Genomic DNA, 20,896 nt, shown 5'->3' on the forward strand with positions numbered 1-20,896 from the left:
AAACTCTTATTAAGTCGAGCTGCTCACAACCACTCATCATTTGTACGGTCAATAGACCCCTGGTCCCAGGTGTGTTCCTTCCTAGTCTTCCAGATCGCTAATTCAATCAACCCAGATAACTAGACTAGAGAACTAGGCTTTCCCTGGCAACGTACCTCGGCCCAAACACAAACCGAACACAACGCTACGATCTCCAGCTATCTGTAATCCCGTGCACAACCCGGTGCTCTTATCAACAGGCGCTTGTACTGGGACCACCAACCGGCTTTAGGAGAAGGTTCTGACCCAAAACAAGTAGTCCACCTCGTTACATCTCATTAAAGAGTGTAGGTGGCACCTTTACACAGCTGTACAGTAGTACACATACAGTAAAGACTCAACTGCTACAATTTCTACAGAGATGATTAAAGGGCCAGAGACCACTGGCTTTTCCTGCCACTCCAAAAGGTAAACTCATTGGTCAGACAGTAACAGGTTAGCAAGATGATTCCCTGAGTTGAATCTACCTCATTTCCCGCTCTAGTGTGTTAACTGTGGCTCTAAGAACTCCAAGCTATAAGAGTAATGCTGGACCACCACCTCCCACCACTGAGCTCCACACGTTTCCAGAAAGACCCAGAAGAACACAAGCATGTTCCTCCTGCATTAATGTGCCAATATGTACAACAAACCTAGTGGGTTGGAACTAGTTTATTATACTGTACTGTCCACTTTAACTGATTTTACCGCCCATGATTCAGCAGGGTCCAGCTCAGTTAGTCAGTCTGGCACATGTCCACATCAAAACATCTTATACTACCAGAGCTGGTACACACCATGTAGTAGCAAGCATCAAACTTTGCCATAAACAAACCCTCCAGAGACTGTGTAGGAGAGCTCAGGTCCAGAGAAAGAGAGACATGGAGAACGGAGTGACCGTTTGTATTAGCAGTCTGTTCATGGTCAGTGTGAGGAAGAAGGGAGCTGATAGAAGGAAGGAAAGGATGGGAGAGATGGAAAACAGATGGCGACAAGTCTAGAGGGAAGAAGATTATTAATTACAAACAAACACACACACACACACGCCAACACACAGACACACACGCACACACACACACACACACACACACACACACACACACCTGTCTTTTCCTCTCAGATACATTCTTCACTCTTCAGCATTTTTTCTACCTGTCAAGTGTGTCTGCAGCTCTATTAATCACTGCGCTGCAGAAGTTGTGTCAACAGGTACGAGCGCAGTTCAGCATAATTGTAGTAGCTGTGGGGCGTTTACTGTCGCCCCAAATACCTGCTTACTGTGGTGACACGCCTGAACCGAGGCCTGGGCTGTTATAGTGAGGAGCTGCAGCTGTTAATGAGGACACTCTGTGTAATGAGGGCAGTGGCTGACTAGTGATGACATTAGTTTGTGTTTGCAGAAACACCTTGAAGCTAATTAAGTTTCTCTATACAAACTAACAAGTTGAGGACACAAATGCACAGACCTATGAACTAACAAACTACAAATGATTTCAAAGACAAACAGTAGATAATAAGAATTACAAACCTGTGATGAACAGGATACCAAAACTAACAAGGGCAAACAAAGAAGGAGGAATGTTAAACGCTGAGTAGAGTCAGGCATAAGCGAATGAGGCTATAAAGTCCATAATTGGAAGACAATAACAGCACCTGCCCACTAAAACAGAAAGCCAGTTCCCTTATTTATATGTGTGGATGTAAAAAGATGCAGAAAATTCCTCATTGAACCTTGAGCTTCATTCTAGTATGTTAATGTTGAGCTACTGCACCTGGTTAGAGCTGATGGAGCAGCTCCGAGCTAGAGAGGCAGGCGCCGTTTGTCTGTGGACAGATTAACACGGTGAACGCACAAAACAAACAACTTTTGCAAAGCGGAACGTTTCTTATTTATTGTATAGTGGCAGATGAAATGAAGCCGAACAGACAGAAAAACAATGATGTTTCCACTGCAGTGAGCTCTTTAGTCCGATAAAGAAACTGTTGACGCTCGTTGTGAGAACAAATCTGTTCGGGCATTAACAGCACGTTGACACGCTCCCCGACCTGGTTGTTAACCTGCACAGGCCCCGCGGCCTGGGAGATAACATTAACAACGCAGAGGCCCCACACCAGCCGCAGAACCGGGCTCGTTCAGGCCGCTGATGCTCTATTATCTGCCATTAAACACCATCACGGCGCATTAAAAGAGCAGCGATGTGGGCATCGGCAGTCAATTACCGGCTGGTGAAGCAGCGTATCTGCCTGTAACAGGAGCCATAAAACACCTTTTGTGCAAATGAGGGCTCCCCCGAGGGCGGGCTGCAGCAGCAGAGACCGTCAGAGGTGCTGGGATGGCGGGCGGCACCTGATCAGCCTGACACGCTGCTATTATCTGCCATCATCCAGGATTAACCCCCCCCCCAGTATAAACCCCACTCAGCGTTACACGGCTCACGCTCGGTGCAGCCGCACGCCTCTAACAACATTATTTTGTTCATCCAGCAGACTGATGATGATTACATATCATTCCGCTCTCCGCTGAGACAGAAAATAGATAAGAGTGACTGATGAGCGTCGACTGTGGCTCATCTCTTCATCCACGCAGACGCACAGAGGACTGTTTACACCAGGGAGACGTTTGTCACAGGAGACGGCAGAAGAGCGTCATATCCTGCTCATCAAGGCAAATTATGACCTTCATTAGTGTTTTTATTAAGAATTACAGTAGAAGCTGCTCACAGAGCTGCTGCTTGGTGCCATGCTTTTCCTGAACCGCTCCTTCTGCTGGCTTTAACACTGGTGATCCTCAGCGCTCAGTGTCTCCGTGCTGGAGGGGTGCATTAAAACATGACAGATATTATGGCCTGTTGTCGGAGCTGTCAAGGTGCCTAAAATGTATAGTGCTATTCGTCATGCGCCGGCGTTCCTGCTGACCACTATTGAAAGCGGCCTGGATTGATTTCCATTGCGCTTCATTCATTTTCAAGTTTATTTGCAGAGGCTCAAGATGAATATTCCTCAGTAGACATCCAACACTTTGATATGCTGCTCATTTGGTCAGAGTTAGATTATAAACACATACAAATGCTTCTGTGAGCTGCTTTCCTTCAATTCTCTCTGTCAGACCTTTCAAATACTTGTACAGCTCAGATGATCAACAGCACGCTTTAAAATGCAAAGCAAAGTCAATTTACATCATCATTATTATTCATGTTGTTGTTGTTTGCACTTAAGCAAAGTGGATGAATTTTAGCTGGATAGATGTAAAACCTTTGGTGTGATTGCTTTAAGTGGAATAACATTGGGCTGCTCTTTGGCAAACTAAAGAGCAAACTGGAGCAGAGTGAGGTGTTCAATAGTCCAATAGTCAAGTAAAAGTGAAAAGAATCGTGTAGAACTGTAGAACCACATTTTGTTTCTATCACTAATGTGCAAAAAATGCTGTAAAACCGAGAGAAGCGTGTCGCAGAGCAGAACCTTACACCAACAGCAGCTGCCACAGATACTGCAGTATAAAACATGTGAACCAACTCCAGTGAGTCGCCAGACTGACGAGATCTGGCAGTTCTGGTTTCAATCAAAAGAAACTGGTGTCTTACTCAGGAAGCAGAGTTAACAGCTGGACGCGCAAAGTAGGAAGCAAAATATTGTTACTGTGTGTGTGTGTGTGTGTGTGTGTGTGTGTGTGTGTGTGTGTGTGTGTGTGTGTGTGTGTGTGTGTGTGTGTGTGTGTGTGTGTGTGTGGCCTGCAATGATGGAGGAGGAAGAAGCACAAGAGCTGACAGCTCAGTGAGAATCACTCCTGTCCCTCATCTATCAGATGAAACAGCTTACTGGGGCAGCCACACACACACACACCACACACACACACACACACACACACACACACACACACACACACACACACACACACACACACACACACACACACACACACACACACACACACACACACACACTGTGCCCCATTTCTCTTCCAACTTTACTTGTCCTCCTAATCTTTTCCTTTCTCTCACTCTTTATTAATTTAACAACCTTGTATCGCCTCCTTTGTTCCTTTGCGCTGGTATCTTCTCTTCTTTTTGGATAACTTATCACCTCTTTACCTCTGTCAGCAGCAACAAAGGAACGAGAGAGAGAGGGTGTATTTAATGTCGTATATGAAGACAAACCACGATATCCTGAGACTGAAAGTTCCCTCTTCTCGTTGCTATGACAACTCATCATGTAGCGCCCCAAAAATAATGTTAAACAGCAAGAAGGGCCAAGAGAGAGAGAGAGGAGCGACTGGAGACTGAAAAATAGACTTTAAAAATAGAAGCAATACAATAATGCATAACATGCAGAGACAGGTTGTACAAGTGAGCCTCAGATATGTGGAGGAGGAAAGTGCAGTGAAGGCAGGCTCATCCTCCTCCTCCTCCTACTCCTCCTCCTCGGTGCATTTGCTACTGTGTGCAGGATGTGGAGCCCAGCAGGAAGAAGGAAGTGCTAATTGCTTCTCTTTAGTCTGCAGTGAGAAAAGCAGGTCCACCACTGTGACCATGCCCTCGCTTCCTACTGTATCTGCTCTGCAGCAGTACTGGAAAACCCTCATCCTCACCCTCAACCCCTTCACGCCACTGAGAGTCCAGGAGACTTCCTGCCCCCACTGGCAACATTCCAGCCAACGTAGGCCTCCCTACTGGTTTGGATGCTCCTTTAATGAATGGACGTAATGTGGTGAACACGCAGCTAATAAAAAGAGTAGATGTGCTGTGAAAGACAACTAGAGTGGAGGGAGGCACCACATCCAGCGTGTAACCTCAGCCACACTGGGCCTTAACCTACTGTATTGGCTGTATTGAGTGTCTCTGTCACAGTGTATGCTGCTGGTGGTCAATAACAACTTTAGGCAGAGCAATGTGGTTTATGTTCTATGACATGAAGTAAAAGTTTACGGACAAAAAACAATTTCAAATCAGCCCTTTATTCATTCAAAGAAATCAAGTGATTGCAGCGAAACTTGAGTGATTTCTGTGGACAGAGTGATAGATTCTGATTTCTGTGCCTGATGAAATCAGTCAGGCTCACTGGAAGCAGACAGTGTTTACAAAGGGTGAATCAAGTTTGGAAATTCTCCAGAATCAGTTTTCCAGCATCAGCGTGGGAACGACGCGCTGCCTCCTTGGCCTGTAATTTGCGACAGCAGACGTCCTGTAGACCCGCCTTCTATGATTGGCTGAACAAAGAGGGGCTTTGGTTGGAGACCTGCTCATGAAGTGAAAGACTTGTGAAAGTGTGGTCCTGTTTATGAGTCCTCCTCAGGCTGATGGACAACCCCTCGACACCGCAAGGAAACCAAGCAGGGTTTCAATTATTCTGGATCAGCGTCTGTCGCAGCAGTTTATATGAACCGCATGTAAAACATGCAGTTGTTTATTTATGGTTTATTCAGGAGACAGATTGTCCTCATGAATATAATATGACACGTGTAGAAACAAGTGTAATTGACTTAGTTTAATCTTCATACTATTAGATTAGCAGAATGAAATGAAGAGTCTCAACAGGTAATCGAGTTTATCTGAGGAGGTGGGATGAATACGGTCACGTCAACAGCGGCTTCAGGGGGAGATGCAGTAACTGTGGGGATGCTGATGCTACAGCACCAGGATGTGATGGAACACGCGTCTTCCCTTTTGCCTTAGAGACTCATCTGTTCGGTCAAACGGACCCCGCGTGTTCCTACATCTGTTGGCTACGGGCGATGATTTGCGTCATTAAACGCCCTGTGCTTCAAACACATAGAGTAAACTTTTAGTGCCCCCTGTTTCTGAGATGCTGCTGACTTAGACTTGTTTGGGCCCGAGGGCCTCACGCAAAGAGAAGACGTAGAGCTGCTTCTCTCACACGGTGCAGATCCTGAGCCGTGGCCACCGCTCTAACAGAGGAAGAACTGGATGTCACACCCACTCAGTACCGAGCAGAAACACTGTCCACAGACCAGTTTCAGAACAATGTGCCAACACATACACTACACTTCATAGCATGAAGAAACTAATTAGTCTTTTCTCAGACAGCTTTTCAGAGAACTGTTACTGTCGTTGTGTTTTTCATTTCTACTTTGTTTATTCATGAATTTAAATATTGTAATTCAACAGAAGGTAGAAAATAAAAAATACTGGAAGTCTGTGATATTAACATAGTATTAAATGAAAGAAGGTGTGAAATAACTTTTGTTTCACAAGCATGAAGGCAGCTCTGCTAGTGTGTTTGTGTCTGATTAGTTGGATCATAAATAAATACTTTTAGTATCTACAACGTACAAAAGTATTATATGAGTATATGAGTTCTATAAGTAGAGGCCATTTTCCGTTCAGATGTATTTTGCAGTTTGTGCCCTTTAAACCATGCGCTGTTGAAGGTTACATGATTGTGTTCCTAGCGTTGATTAAAGGTGCGGGTGGACCTATGAGTGTGTATGCGACGTATAAACTTTAAAAACACAATTTATTTCACATTCCTCTTTATGCATCTAATTTGTTGTTCTGTCTGAACTGCCACCTTTTCTACCTGCTGCTAGGAAACCTTTTAATGTGCCAGCTATTTCTTCCATTGACCATTGCAGACAGCAGAATAATGGCAATTTTAGAAAATAGGGCCAATGCACATTGTGCAGTGCAGACATGCCTGTTACATGACCAACGCTACAGTATGCGGTCAGTGAGGAAACAGTGGGACAGGCTGGAAACTGCCATAAAACACCAGCCGCTAAGGTCCACAGATGCTGGTCAGAAGCCGGATGAGACTGATGAGACGCCAGAGACGTAATAAGTCTGAGATTTCGCTAAACGGTGTGTGTGATGATTCGACCGTGTGGATGGAGCTGCCGTGCGTTTGCTGGCTAGCTGGCTGCATGCAGTAAATTGGGTCACCACCAAGTTAAACCCCAGTGCCTCTGCTTCACTGCTGCACCAGAGAAGGGAGGGTTAGAAACAGTCACGGCCACAGAGTCGGAATAAAAAGTTGAGCCCCGTCATGCCGGGGTGTGTGTGTGTGTGGGGGGGGCACAAGATGGGGTCCGTTTCAGAAGTGGGCCTCAGACAAACGCGCCTCTCAGTGGAGGAGAGGTGATGCCAAGCGTCATAAAAGGAAGCAGTTGGTGAAGGTGTTTTCTTGCGTGTGCGGCCGAATCCAACGTGGAACAATGACTGAGAGCGTCTCCATCGGGCGGAGGGATGAAAGCGATGGAGAGGCTAATGAGGAGACGGGGATGACGCGAGCGGAGGAGGCGAACGGGGCACCGGGGTCTGCAAGTTCGGTGGCGGCTTTTTAGATTGTTTCTAAAACTCCAAGACTTATGTCCTGTGAGGAATGGGAGTGCAGCTCTCCATCTCTGCCAGTCTTTCAGCCTCACTGCTGACTCTTACAAACGAGGCACAATAAATAGCAGCAGAGTACAGTAAAGTAGGGACAGTGACGATGAATAGAATTGATGGACTTTATGCTGTAGCTGAGATGGGGCAGAGGGTCTGTTTAACGAGCAGAGCACCTTTGCATCGGGCTGCAGTGGTCCTGCCCCCGTGCCCCCCCCAGCGCTCTGCAGCCGTCCCATAGCTCAACCTGCTGCATCCAGTCAGCTACACTCAAGGACGAGCGCACTTTGAGGGCGGAATTAATATTTGATATGTGGTGCCGCATCATGCGGTGAGACAGTCAGGCACACTGGCAAGCGGCGAGAGAATGCAGTTAAAGTCATGAATAACCACTCCTGATGCAGAGCCACCAGGCCACGACGCCACACTCAGTTACACAGCGCAAACACATGTTGGCAGTAATGTGTAACTACAGCACAGCATCACAGCGGGCCAGATGAATCCACACGTACAGGGCTTCACAGCCATACTGCAAATTCTGTTATTTCTCCAATGGAAGCACTGAATAACTGCCATAAAGCAGAGAGAAACCAGACAAAGAGGCAGATGAGGCTTATAAGTGTCTCCTTTTTCTAAATGTAATAAAGTGAAGTTATAAAAAGTAATAAAGCTTAAAAGGCAGTGTTCCGCAGTCATGAAAGACTCTGCAAAGAGGAATCAATACACAAAGTGGACTCAGACATTTTTATGGTTGGATCAAGGCTTAGGCGTGAGTGTTCGCAGAGCTGTGAACGTCTCACCTGAACTAAGCGATTAGCATGGATTAGCTCGCTGCTATGTGCAGCCATGCTAACATCCAGCCGCTACACACGCAGGTTGTTGCACCACGTTACACGCTGCCTTGGCATCAGAAGGGAAAGTTACGTAACAAGCAGAAAGTCAGCATCGCTGCAGCTCACGGAGCGATCAATGCTTCCCAAAAGGCCCGAAGGTTCTGAAACATAATCGGCATTGTGCTCCCACCAAAGTGCCGAGACAGACAGAGCTAAAGGTTTGTAGCAGACTAAAGCGCGTTGGATTGATTTCACAGCAGCTGGAGAGAGCACTGAAGGCAAGATCTGCTCTGTGTGTGTGTGTGTGTGTGTGTGTGTGTGTGTGTGTGTGTGTGTGTGTGTGTGTGTGTGTGTGTGTGTGTGTGTGTGTGTGTGTGTGTGTGTGTGTGTGTGTTTAGTAGGGTGGGAAAAAGCCACAAAGAGCCGTCTGTTATTAAAGCGCTGGATTTATATTACAATCATAATCCTTTGCATTAAACCTTATTTAAAATACAATACAAGCAAACCTCAGGTCCAACAGAGACTGCGATAGTAACCAGAGGCCATCTCCTGGTCAGACTGAAATAAAGGTGGGATCTGTGTGATTTTTTGTCGTCTTGTTTTTAGTCGCTTGTGGCCAACACACAAAAACAAGTTGTACCGAAGATGTGTCGAATAAATTGTAGAAATAAATCTGAACAGCAGGAGAAGGCTTAATATTGATTATATTGTATAGTACTGTACAGTATGTCATGATTTTACACATTAGAAGCAGAAACTCTGGCTTTGTGAGATTCTTAGGAAACCTTGAAGGTTATTTTAGCTAAGTGTGAAATAATATAAATCAGGAAATTCTGATAATTTTACTAGACACGGTCAGCCTTGGCTTTGAGACTGTTTATGACTAGGTTACAGGGTCTCTGACAGTCTTCAAGTGTTAATAGTAGTAGAAGTACTAGTAACTATAACATACAACATACTATTTAAATAGGTCTGAGGTGTCTCCTGCATGTGTTTCATGCTCCATAAGGAATATCAGTCACATCAGTATTTCCAAACTACTCTTTATATCACCATTATATCATTGTTATACGTCATAACAAGACATTATGGCCATTAATATATTCAGACTGGTTCTCACAAAACCATGAAATGTCAAATAATATGATGCCACACACACACACACACACACACACACACACACACACACACACACACACACTATTAGAAAGAAACCGTTTCGCAGTGAATATGTGTGTGTGTGTGTTTCCTGCAGATGACGGGAAGCTGTCTCTGGATGAGTTCCAGGCTTTCTTCTCAGATGGAACGCTGAACGAGGAGGAGCTGGAGAAGCTGTTTCACACCATCGACTCTGATAACACCAGGTTAGAGCTGCTGCGCCACCAGGGCACGGCTGTGTGGAGATAAATCATCGTCATGCATACTGTGCATCGGCTCGTTGCTCTGCGGCTTTGGTTTGTGATCGTTTGTGAACAAGAGGATAGATTTGGTGTCATGCTTTATTTTTGCGTTAGTGGATGCTCAGGAAAGGTTCATCCTAGTTTTGAATCAAATCAATCAACGCTTTCACAGTAAAAAAGGCTCAAATGCAAAATAGGTGATCAAAGTAGAATAGAAATAGTAGGAAAAATAATAATAAAGAATTCTTTCTTTATTATTATTTTAAATAGTAGGAAAAATAATAATAAAGAATTCTTTCTTTATTATTATTTTTCCTACTATTTTCCTACTATTAAACTATTCAAGAAAAAATAAAACAAAAACGTACACGCTCATTATATGAATAAAAAATCTCCCTCTTTCTTTTGCTCCCTTGTTTTTTATTTTTGCTTTAATCAACCTGGTCCTCCAGGACACCAGCCTCTCTGCAGCTGCTTCCCCCGAGGACCTTCTGTTTTGATTGGCTCCCATTAAATCAATTTATTGACCCTTTATAATCAGCCAATCAGCTCATCCCGCCTGCAATCAGAAGAAGTGTGCTGACACAGTGCGACCTGAGCAATCAGAAAGGGCCGACGCCATTCATTTACACAGCCTTCACATGCTGGAGAGCTTTGAATCAAATGAAACCAAGCAGAACAAAAGCTGACCTTTATGGCTGTCGCAGAATTGAATTAAGTTCAATATATAAATCCTCCAGCAGACTCTGCCATTAGTGGGGCCTTTTTTGCTTTTCTGTTCTGTTTGTAAATGGGCCACACAATCGCCGCCGTCTGTGACGCTGCGTCTCGCTTTATAAATCGTATCCAGCGCAGGTTCGGCTCATTAGAGTTAAGTGGACCTGGCAGCCGCGCGCCAGGCCTCAGCATTATCATGTGACAGCAGATAAGGTTATTGATTGGTTTGAGTAAAAACAGAAATGACGGCGTAAGCATTTCCTGTTGAAGCAGGAAGTTGATGGATGGGGGGGCGGGATGGAGCATACAGAGACTGAGCGCTGTCCTCCTCGCTTTGTTCCCAGCTCCAGCTTTCTTCCCATATCAGTGTCTGTTCTGAGATTCCTGTTTGTGCCGGGCTAATCTTGTTTCCGTCACATCTATCCCGTCACTCTCCCTCTATCTGTCACTCAGTCCTGTCGTCAGCCTCCTACTGTCTTGAATCCTCTCTGTGGTTGTACATATGTGCTTCCTCAACAGAAACAGTACTGGAAATATTTTATAAAAGTTCAATTTAAGGCCTCTAATTAGTAACACATATTGAAGAACCACAACTTACTGCTTCTAGTGAGTTCACATCCCTATCACATCATCCAGGACAGTAGATGATGTCATCTTGAGGAGCACACAATCAATATCATTAGTGGCCACATGACCGGTATACTGTATACTGTACATGTACAGTAAGTGGGCTGAAGAAGGCCATTCACTGTAGAACAACCCCCAGACCACTGTGGAGTCATCTATAATCATCTATAATAGATGAATAAGTACATCACCAAGGTTCACATGCAGAAAACATCTAGAAGTGTTTATCAAATCTTATACATGTAGACATGACTTTAAACAAATCAGTCCTTCCTGCGTGTTCAGTTGGCCAAACCACAGTGAAAGTAGGAAATACAAGAGTTTTAAAGCTTCTTGTTGTTTTTCTGTACCTTTGGGAAGAATTTGTAATAGTATTTTGTGCAATAGTGATGTATAAAGACTGTGATTATATTGTAGTGTATTGTAGACAAAGTCACAGAGAAACATGGTTTGTACAGTCACTGTAAAATGATCATATTTTACCTGAAGTCCAAATTACTATATGTACTAAAACAGCTGCTTTTGTCCTCACCCATCTTTAACTAGCAAAATAAGAGCATCAGTACTACACAATGCAGGACTTCCTCAGGAGAAACCTTAACATTCAACTGAATTTTGGAACAATTAATTACACTCATTACAGCCACAGCCTCAGATGTCGTTTAACTGACATATGTAATTAGTAAACATGGAAACACAAATAGCATTTGCTCAAACAAGACTTTTGCAGGATATTTTTAAATCCCATCTGTCGCACTGATAGATAGAATGAGTTCTGCCAGGAACCCGGCAAGATAAACTGAAATTCCTGCTTAATAAAATCATGTTGTCTATTATTGAATCAGGCTTCTAACAAGGTTCATTCAGTCATTGCAGACCTTAAAGGTTTTATGTCTGAAAGTTAAAACTTTAATTGAATTTGTTGTTTGCTTTTTCCCTTTTTAACATTTTTGATAAGGTGCAGTGATTTATAATTAAGGCGACCAGATGGGCAGATGAAGTCTTTCTGCCCATTTCCCCTTCTTTGCCAGTTTTCCCATCATTAGTTACATCTTGTTCTCTTTCTCACCTGGTCAGTCAAGCGGGGAAATTCTCCTTTATACCAGTGACACATTCTCTGCCAAATGAGTCCTCACACAAGGAAGTGAGTCTGAGTGATGGCGGTGGATTGATTCAGACTCCTATCAGAGTGGCTTGTTAGATCTTTATGCGTCTGCCAAGTGTGTGTGTGTGTGTGTGTGTGTGTGTGTGTGTGTGTGTGTGTGTGTGTGTGTGTGTGTGTGTGTGTGTGTGTGTGTGTGTGCGCGCGTGTGGGTGTGCGTGTGTGTGTATGCGTGTGCGTGTGTGTGTGCGTGTGTGTGTGTGTGTGTGTGTGTGTGTGTGTGTGTGTGTGTGTGTGTGTGTGTGTGTGTGTGTGTGTGTGTGTGCGTGTGCTTGTGCGTGTGTGTGTGGCTGCATGGTAAAAAGCAGTTCCTGTGTTTCTGACTCTGCTTCTCCGTTCTTTCCCTTCCCTCCTTCCATTTTTCCTTCTGTCCTATTTCTCTTCCTCTGCTGCAACAGTAATGTTGACACTAAGGAACTCTGTGGTAAGCACACACACGCACGCACACACGTTCAGCTTCAAGCTCAACCCTATACATGAGTACATATTTATGTGTGTGTATTCATGTGTATAGACTACTTTGCCAAGCACATGGGAGACTACGAGGGAGTGCTGGCCTCCTTGGAAACACTTAATCTTTCCATCCTCAAAGCCATGGACTTCACCAAGAAGGTCAGTGAGTGTGTGTACGTCACAGTGTGTGTGGGAACATGCTTCATTGTTACAGTATATGAATGCTTGTCAAGTGGAAAAGATTAGAAATGTGTGAGTTAAGAATGAGCCAGCTCTGCTCTCCTCCATCAGGGCTTCACTGTGTCACACAGTGCTTCAGTTAGACCCACAGATCAAGCAGCATCACTTAGTCAGTCACTCACTCACTCAGATGCTCCTTAATGCCTTAGATTTGAGGCTCATATGAAAATAAAACCTTCTTTAATTAAAAAAAACATTGCACAAAAGAAGAAAGCTCATTGGTGTTTGTTTTATTTGCTGTTTGTATTTGTTTTATTAAATACAAAAAACACCAATATTGACTGACAGGCCACGGTAGGAGAACATACAAACAGAAAGTCACCAGGGCAAACCTGGGCCCAGAGCCCAGTCCACACACATCAACTCAGACATTAACACACGACTCCACACCGATGTGTGTCTCAAACTGTATCATCTGTACGTAGGTGGCACATTTGACCTTCTAAGCACGGAAGCCAACACACAATGAGTCTGTTCCCGTGCATCATGTTTAATGGGCTGTCAATTCAGGTGAACTGCAGAACGAAAGTGATGGGATTCCACATTTCTCCTCTGCTACAGCCTTTTGGTTCTGTGTGTGTGTGTGTGTGTGTGTGTGTGTGTGTGTGTGTGTGTGTGTGTGTGTGTGTGTGTGTGTGTGTGTGTGTGTGTGTGTGTGTGTGTGATCTCTAAGCATGGCTCTATCTTTATACTTCTTTGGCTGCAGGCTATTCGAACGTGCACACACACACACAGCCCTCCATCACACACAGTTTCGGGCTCATTTCTTTGTAATAAGCAACTATTGTTTAATCAATCAGGTGAATGTCTCATTCGCTCTGTTGCTGTGTCTTCTGTCCTTTCTCTGTCTCAGTTAGAACCAGCACTGTACGATTGGGAGTCAAAGTGCTGAGCAGTCATTTATTGATGGAGGAGTGTGGGTGCTTGAGCGCAGACTATTTTACTTCAGACAGAGACACTGATTGGTGACTGAACCACTGGATCTTTGTTCCAGCCCAGATGCTGCAGCTTGTCAGTCGTTTAGCAGATTTCCAGTTGGCTCCCGTTACTGTAGTTTCACATCCACTCACTTTCCCCCTGCCTCTGTGGTTTTGTGATGCTGACTGCAACCACTTCAGCTGCTGATGCGCTACAGCTGTTTCTCAGCACCCTCAGTTTCAAATTGGTAAAACCGGGATGGTCCTGAAGGCTGTGGCCTCATATAGCAGGATAAAGCTTCCTGCCACAAAGCAAAAATGCTTCAAGGATACAGGTTTGAGAGGCACATCTACAGTACAAGTCTGTGGTGTTGACCTGCCCTCAAAGTTCCCCAGATCTCCATCTAGGTCATCATCTTTAGCTCGGGCACCACAAGCAAGCCTGGTCTGTGCAGATTTGTTTAAAGACATTGCCATGAAACTCTGAAAAGTTTTAGTTATTAAACCTTTTAATGATTTTTGAATTTTGGTCATAACGTTTTGAAAATGTAAATTAAAGCATCTGCTGCTGACGCCACATACAGAACCACAGCTACTGTTACTGTCCACGGCTCGACGGGGACCAGCACAATATTACACATGTCTCATAATATATAGTAATAATAGACTGTAAACATGTAGCATCTAGATTAAGCCATGCATGAATATTTAATGGGAAAAGTATTGACCTTGTCATGTAACTAAAACAAATGCACCTGAGGAGGAAGGATTAGCTTCTACCTAAAGCTGCATGACTACTACTGTACATGTGTGTACCTACAAGCTAGGCTCATTTTATATCACTGGAGTAACTCTCTATTTCATTTCTTCTGTGCCGTCTCAGGAGCAGCAGCTTATCACCTCCTCGAAGGTCTAAGTGGGTTGTGTGAGTGCTTATCCACAAGCAGGGATAAGAGCTTAAGTCACTGGGCTGGCTGTGATACAGCAGCTGCACATTTAAATTTAACATTATTTTTCAGTAATGGTGTTCTTCATCGTTTCCTCCTCTTAATTGCCTCATCCTGCCCCCATCCCTTGTCTTCCATCACCTTCCTCCATCATTCACTGAAGCTAGTAGATGTAGCATCATGATACTGTAAAAAAACGAGAAGTCAAGGCTTTCAATCAGAAAGCTGTTTTAAGACAACACCCATGAGAAATCTGGCAACTGTTGAAGCAGATGTGGTGAGTGGGTGGAGCTATAGAAGACAGAGCGTGGTATTACCCTGAGCAGAAAGCTGTAGACTGAGACCTGGCCTTTCAGAGCCCAGGGAGAATTGATTCGTTCCCCATCTACCTCAATGAATACAGACAGACAGAGGCAGAAAGGGGTAAAGGGAAGAGGACTTCATACTCTACAGTCATCACTGTGTGCACGAGAGATATATTTCTTTTTCCTTATGAAGAACTTTTGTTGGAACCCAAGGCACAAATAAAATGAGCCTCTGATTATTCAGCGGGAATGCACTGGCTCTGTTACTGTATGCGAAAAAACTCTTTCCAAGTTCTTCCAACGTACAATATACGTAAAATTACAGTTTGAAGGCTGCCTTTGGAAAAAAATCTGCTGGGCCAGCTCACATAAAATCAGCATTTGCCCCAACAAAAAGTTCATTATCTTCAGCTACGCTGTGTCACCCATCGCTAGACTCTTATCGTTCATGCAAATGTGATATTTCCATTTTCTTCAAGCAACTGTTGCTGTCTATCTTAAGAGGCTTGGTAGATCCTGTAAATGAGTTGACTCTGAAATAATTAGTGTTGATTGATAAAATCAAATAACCGCTGACATGAGATCAGCCCCGTTAACGGGGAGCACAGGTTGTTACAGAGACGTAAATGATACGACTGCAGTGACACAGATGGAAAAACTGCGTCATTCTTCCGCTTTGTCCTCGTAATGTTGATGTTGATGTTTCACCATTGTCATAAAGAAATACTGTGAACTTGGTCTCAATGTTTCTTCAAACATTGTAACAGAAGCTACAGTACTTGTATAACAATAGCAATGTACCATTAGTTGCAGGACAAATCCATGTTTCAGTCCTGTTTTCCTGCTGTTAAAATCAAATCGAATTTGGTCAAATTTGAAACTTTTTAAAAACTTTTTACTCTTTATTTGTTAATGTTTAGTAAAAAACTATAATTAAAGTTGTAAATTCTTTTTTGTCATAAGAGGGAACAAAGAGTTCAAAAGTTTGGGGTCAATTAGAAATGTCCTTATTTTTGACAGAAAGGCACTTTTTTGCAATGAACAATTCAGAAATACAATGTTTACATCTGGTAAATGACTACAAATGTCTAATTTTTGCTTCAATATTTACTGAGGTGTATAGAGGCCCATTTCAAGTAACTGTCACTGCAGTGTAGTAATGGTACAACAAATTAACATCCAGAATGCCAAAGGCCTGCAATGCTGTAATTGCTGCAAATGGAGGATTCTTTGACGAGAGCAAAGTTTGAGGATTAAAAAAATAATATTATTTCAATTACAAATCATTATTTTTAACCTTTTCAATCAGACTATATTTTCCATTCATTTTACAACTCATGCTGGTAAATAAAAGCATGACTTTTAATGGAAAACACAAAATTGTCTGGGTGACCCCAAACTTTTGAAGGGTAGTGTAATTCCTTGGTTGTCCTGTGCAAACTTGGCCATTAAAGCTGATTCTGATTCTGTACATTAAGTGTCAGCTCATAACTTCCCCCAGAACATCCTGCTTCAGCTCATGTCAGCGCGGCATCACCTCGGGAGTTCTGCATGTTCCTATGGTGACAGTTGCCATGGAGGCGGGTTACTTTGGGGGGCAGTTGTCATGGAGATGGTGTAAGTTGATGTCTGTCTACACGGAGCTGGCTTGTTAAGACAAAGGATTGCACGGCCAACTTTTACCATAGTTGTGTTTTTACAAGCGAGTCCCACTCGTGTCACATGCAGCATTAGATGGAGGACTCGCTGTGGGCTGTGACATCTTCATGTCACTTTCCTATTGTGCTGCAGTCCCTAACTTTGCGAATATGATGAAAAATGACGGCAATATAGCCCACGCCAAAAGTATAAACCAAGAAGAAAGGCTGACAGGATGCCGTCTGCTGCTGAAATGGAGATTGAGAAAGGCCTTTAACTGCGGTCCTTCACAGACGAAGACTGTGAACGTTGGAGAACAAACACGGCTGATGTGGAGTAAGTGCATTGAAATGCTTCACATCCGGTGACATTTCAACTGTTTGTCTCACGTTTTCATTTTGTGGTTCCAGAAAACAGTTTTAATTGGCTCTCTAGCAGGTAACCCCCCCCCCACACACACACACACACACACACACGCACACACGCACACAGTCCCCTGAGACCGGATTGTGTGTGTGTTGGGACCTGACAGGCTACAAAAAGGAGGCTGGATTGACTAAAACTCCCAGTGTGTCTTGACTGCTCTACGTTTAATGAGCCAAACTCATTATCATTTTATTGTTTTAAGCTTTGATTCAAACTTCAACAACACAAGAATACACGAACGCTTTGTCGATGCCTAAAATATCGCTAAGCTTTTTTCAAAATCTCTCTGGGAAATTGTTTCTTGCCAGCGATTGACCCTCCTTGGGCTTCTTAGCTGCTTCTCATCTGACTCCTCTTCATCTCACCTTTTCCCTTTTTTCATCTTCCCTTCTCTTTTATCTGTGCTTCGTTGTCCTCCTCGACCCCCCCCCCCCCCCCCCCCCCTTCCACCCCCGCCTCCCCCACTGCATCCCCTCTGTCCTTTTCTTTCTTCATGATGATTAGAGTGAAGCAGATCATGGAATAGAGGGAGGTGTTTGCCACTGCACACAATAACGAGAGCGGGATGTGGGGAATAAGAGGGGAGGGAGATCAATAGCGAAGAAATGGGTGAGGAGAGGGGGCATCAGAGAAGGAAATAGGAGTAAAAATGGGAAGGGGAGAGCAGGTTAAGGAAAGAGGCCGTGCTGTGGTGATGAATACGAGGAACCAGAGGCTGGTGTGTAACACTTCAGGCAGCGCAGTCAGTGGCAACTTCAGCATTTTAGGGCAATGCTGGATTTGTACTAGCAGTAAGTTAATACAGCACTGACTCTGCAGAGGGTTTATTAAAAAGCAGAAATTAATTAGGTAGGAGTTTATACATCTAACATTTTATCTTGTGCTCTAGAAGACAGTCAGGAGGCAACAGAGACATGGTTTAATCTCCAAATTATTAGTCTGTTGTTCATGGATACTAGCTGATTCTGAGCGGTTTGATAAGCCTATATTACCTCTAGCTGGCGTCTGGCTGTTTTCCTACAGTATCTCTTCATTGACACAATTTTTTATTCATATGTTTAGGTTGAACTAGTAGATGTGAAACTATATCTGAGACTTTTAAATAGATCCTTACCACAGTGTGACAGCTCATTCACGCTTTGGTGTGTGGGGCACTTAATGAATTACACACACAGCAGATTTAATGATTACAAACCACTGAAGGTCCCCAGGTGCTTAAACAGCCTGTGTGTGTATAGGTGCGTGTGTGTATGTGTGTGTGTGTGTGTGTGTGTGTGCGTGTGTGCATGCGTGCGTGCGTGTGTGTGCTTGTACTTGCATCGAAGTGAGAACCAAAGAACCTACCTTTCCTAGTGAAACCTTGTTGCACTTGTATATGACTGAACTCTATAATATATACTGTATGCCAAGCTGAAGATGATGCCTTGATATAATGACCTGGAGGTGTCTGTAAACTGGATTAGTGAACTGGATTAAGTGAGGACATTTTGACAAAGTGAAGACATCTTGGCCGGTCCTTACTTCTTTGAAGGCGTGTTTGATGGTTAAGATGTGATTTTAGGGCTGATATTAGAATGGAGTTTTGATTCAGATTAGAGCGAAGGTTAGATATTAATATGTAAATGCACACGTGTGTGTGTGTGTGTGTGTGTGTGTGTGTGTGTGTGTGTGTGTGTGTGTGTGTGTGTGTGTGTGTGTGTGTGTGTGTCCTTTCAGTTACATTGAAGTGGGACCCAAAATCCTATTATTCTACCAAAGTAGGGCCCTATGGCCGCTCTAACAACTCTAAAGGTCTTTTTCAGGGTCAAGATGGGATTTTAGGGCTGAGGTTTGGTTCGAATTAGAGCAAGGTTTATTTGTGGCCACCACTAAAGGCAACAAAATTTGGCTCCCTAGGCAAGATTATTATTTTGTATCCTCTACTCACCACCTCTCCACAACCCCAACTCACTAATGTGATTTGCCTATGCCCAGAGCCGGCCCTGGTTGTGATGTGTGATGGTTACAGTAAGGGGAGTAAGGGGCCAGGGAAGGCATTATGTCAAACTTTTATAGCACCACAAGGATGTGTGTGTGTGTGTGTGTGTGTGTGTGTGTGTGTGTGTGTGTGTGTGTGTGTGTGTGTGTGTGTGTGTGTGTGTGTGTGTGTGTGTGTGTGTGTGTGGCCGTCTGGTGCCAGGGGTTCTGGTGCATTCCAGCAATCACGGCCAGGAGATGTATAATTAATATTAGATAAACCTGTGTCTGTAAACTGTGTCAACCCTGAGTGCGCAAGCCTCAGCCTCCAGAACCCAGTGGCCAAGGTTACGGTTTCCCTGGTAACCAAGGAGAAGGATGTTGTAGCCAAGTGCTTGGTATTAAAGAAGTGAAGTGAGAAGTAGCCACAAGTGAGGAAGTTGATGAGAAGAGGTTGGGGTGAGGGGGAAAAAATCACAGAAGACAGAGATAGATAAGAACTGCAGGACGAGTGGGAACACAGAAGAAAGAGGAACGAGGAGGCAGAATAAATAAGAGGAAACTAATGAAGGAACTGAAGGAAATGTGGGAGGTGATGATAAAAGATGCTCTGATTAGTTTAGAGGTTGGACAGAAAGAGGTGAGGCAGGTTGACGTCTTAGTCATGGCTGCCACGACTGTCTGGAAGAGGCAGCCGCTCCGCAGCACCATTAGTGAAACTGATTCCATGCTTGTATTTCATCAGCCATTACTTTGGTCATTTCGTGTCAGTACAGCCTGGCTTGGGTTTTTAGAACCTTGTTGCACTTGTACAGTATATGACTGAACTCTACAATATATACTGTATGCCAAACTGAAGATGATGCCTTGATATAATGACCTGGAGGTGTCTGTAAACTGGTTTTAGCAATTTCACCACAGGGACATTTTCTATTGCAATACTTCCAATGGCTACTATAACAAAAGCATAGCTGAATAGTGGAACTTTGTTTCCATTTATCTCAAAATGTTTCTTGGTTGGTTGGTTTCATATGGTTTAATGTGATATCAGCCTTCGCTGCCTATATTTTCTATCCACAGTAGATATGATTTAGCTTTGTCAATGAGAATGAGAAGCCCCTTAGTCTCTGTATGTGTCTTGCATTAGCATTGCACATACAGTAGTAGCATAGCACAGTGCTGGAGCATTCAGCGTGTTACTGTGACATGTAGATGGACAGGGTGCATGTTTACTCTGCCAAGGTGCTGAGTAAAGGTGGACATTAACAGACACACAGACTATGTGACTGCCTGTATCCTCAGTGTCTCTGTAACTGTTATATAGACATGTGTTTGTGTGTCTGAATGTGTATGTGTAAGGGAGAAAGAGAGAGCGAGAGAGAAAGAGAGAGAGAGAAGACTAGGAGTGTGTGTTGTGTTGTCAGCCGGGTGTGTGTTGACTGATGAGGTTACACCCAATGCATGAATAATGCAGTGGACTGTAGAAGTGTGTGTGTGTGTGTGTGTGTGTGTGTGTGTGTGTGTGTGTGTGTGTGTGTGTGTAGTGGACGGATAATTAGGTAAAGAAGAAGCAGGTTTGCCACTTGGGGATTTACTGTAATATAGAGGAAGTAAAAGTAAAACACACATAAGAAGCGTGTGAAGAGTGTGTGGCGTGATGTGTATTGCGGAACATTCTCTTTGTCCTGCTTTTTCCTCCCAGCTCTCCCCTCGTATCTCCCTAACCCTGAGCAGCTTCTCCCCCTCCTCTCTCCATCCCCTTCCTTGCGTCCCTCCACTCCTGTCTCTCTGAAGGCCGATGAAGCTGGCGTGATATCTGAGGACTCTGTATGTTTCTGATGCTTGTTAGTGGGCTCGCCTTCTGTTTAGAAGCAAACTCGGGCTCGCTGCCTGCTGACAACCGCGTCCACGCTTCCCCCA

The 20,896-nt window shown here is 44.0% G+C and overlaps 1 protein-coding gene across 2 annotated transcripts in view; it reads left to right on the top strand.

Annotated features, from left to right (window-relative positions):
* Positions 1-20,896, top strand: part of necab2 (N-terminal EF-hand calcium binding protein 2) — a 72,758-nt gene that overhangs the window by 14,323 nt on the left and 37,539 nt on the right. For both annotated transcript variants that reach the window (XM_029152848.3, XM_029152847.2), the window contains exons 3-5: positions 9,444-9,552; positions 12,493-12,518; positions 12,609-12,706. In XM_029152848.3, the coding sequence (XP_029008681.1) occupies positions 9,444-9,552; positions 12,493-12,518; positions 12,609-12,706 (233 nt within the window). The remainder of the gene's footprint in view (positions 1-9,443; positions 9,553-12,492; positions 12,519-12,608; positions 12,707-20,896) is intronic.

The sequence above is a fragment of the Betta splendens genome, chromosome 6 (assembly GCF_900634795.4).
Source record: "Betta splendens chromosome 6, fBetSpl5.4, whole genome shotgun sequence".
NCBI classification, from domain to species: Eukaryota; Metazoa; Chordata; class Actinopteri; order Anabantiformes; family Osphronemidae; genus Betta; species Betta splendens.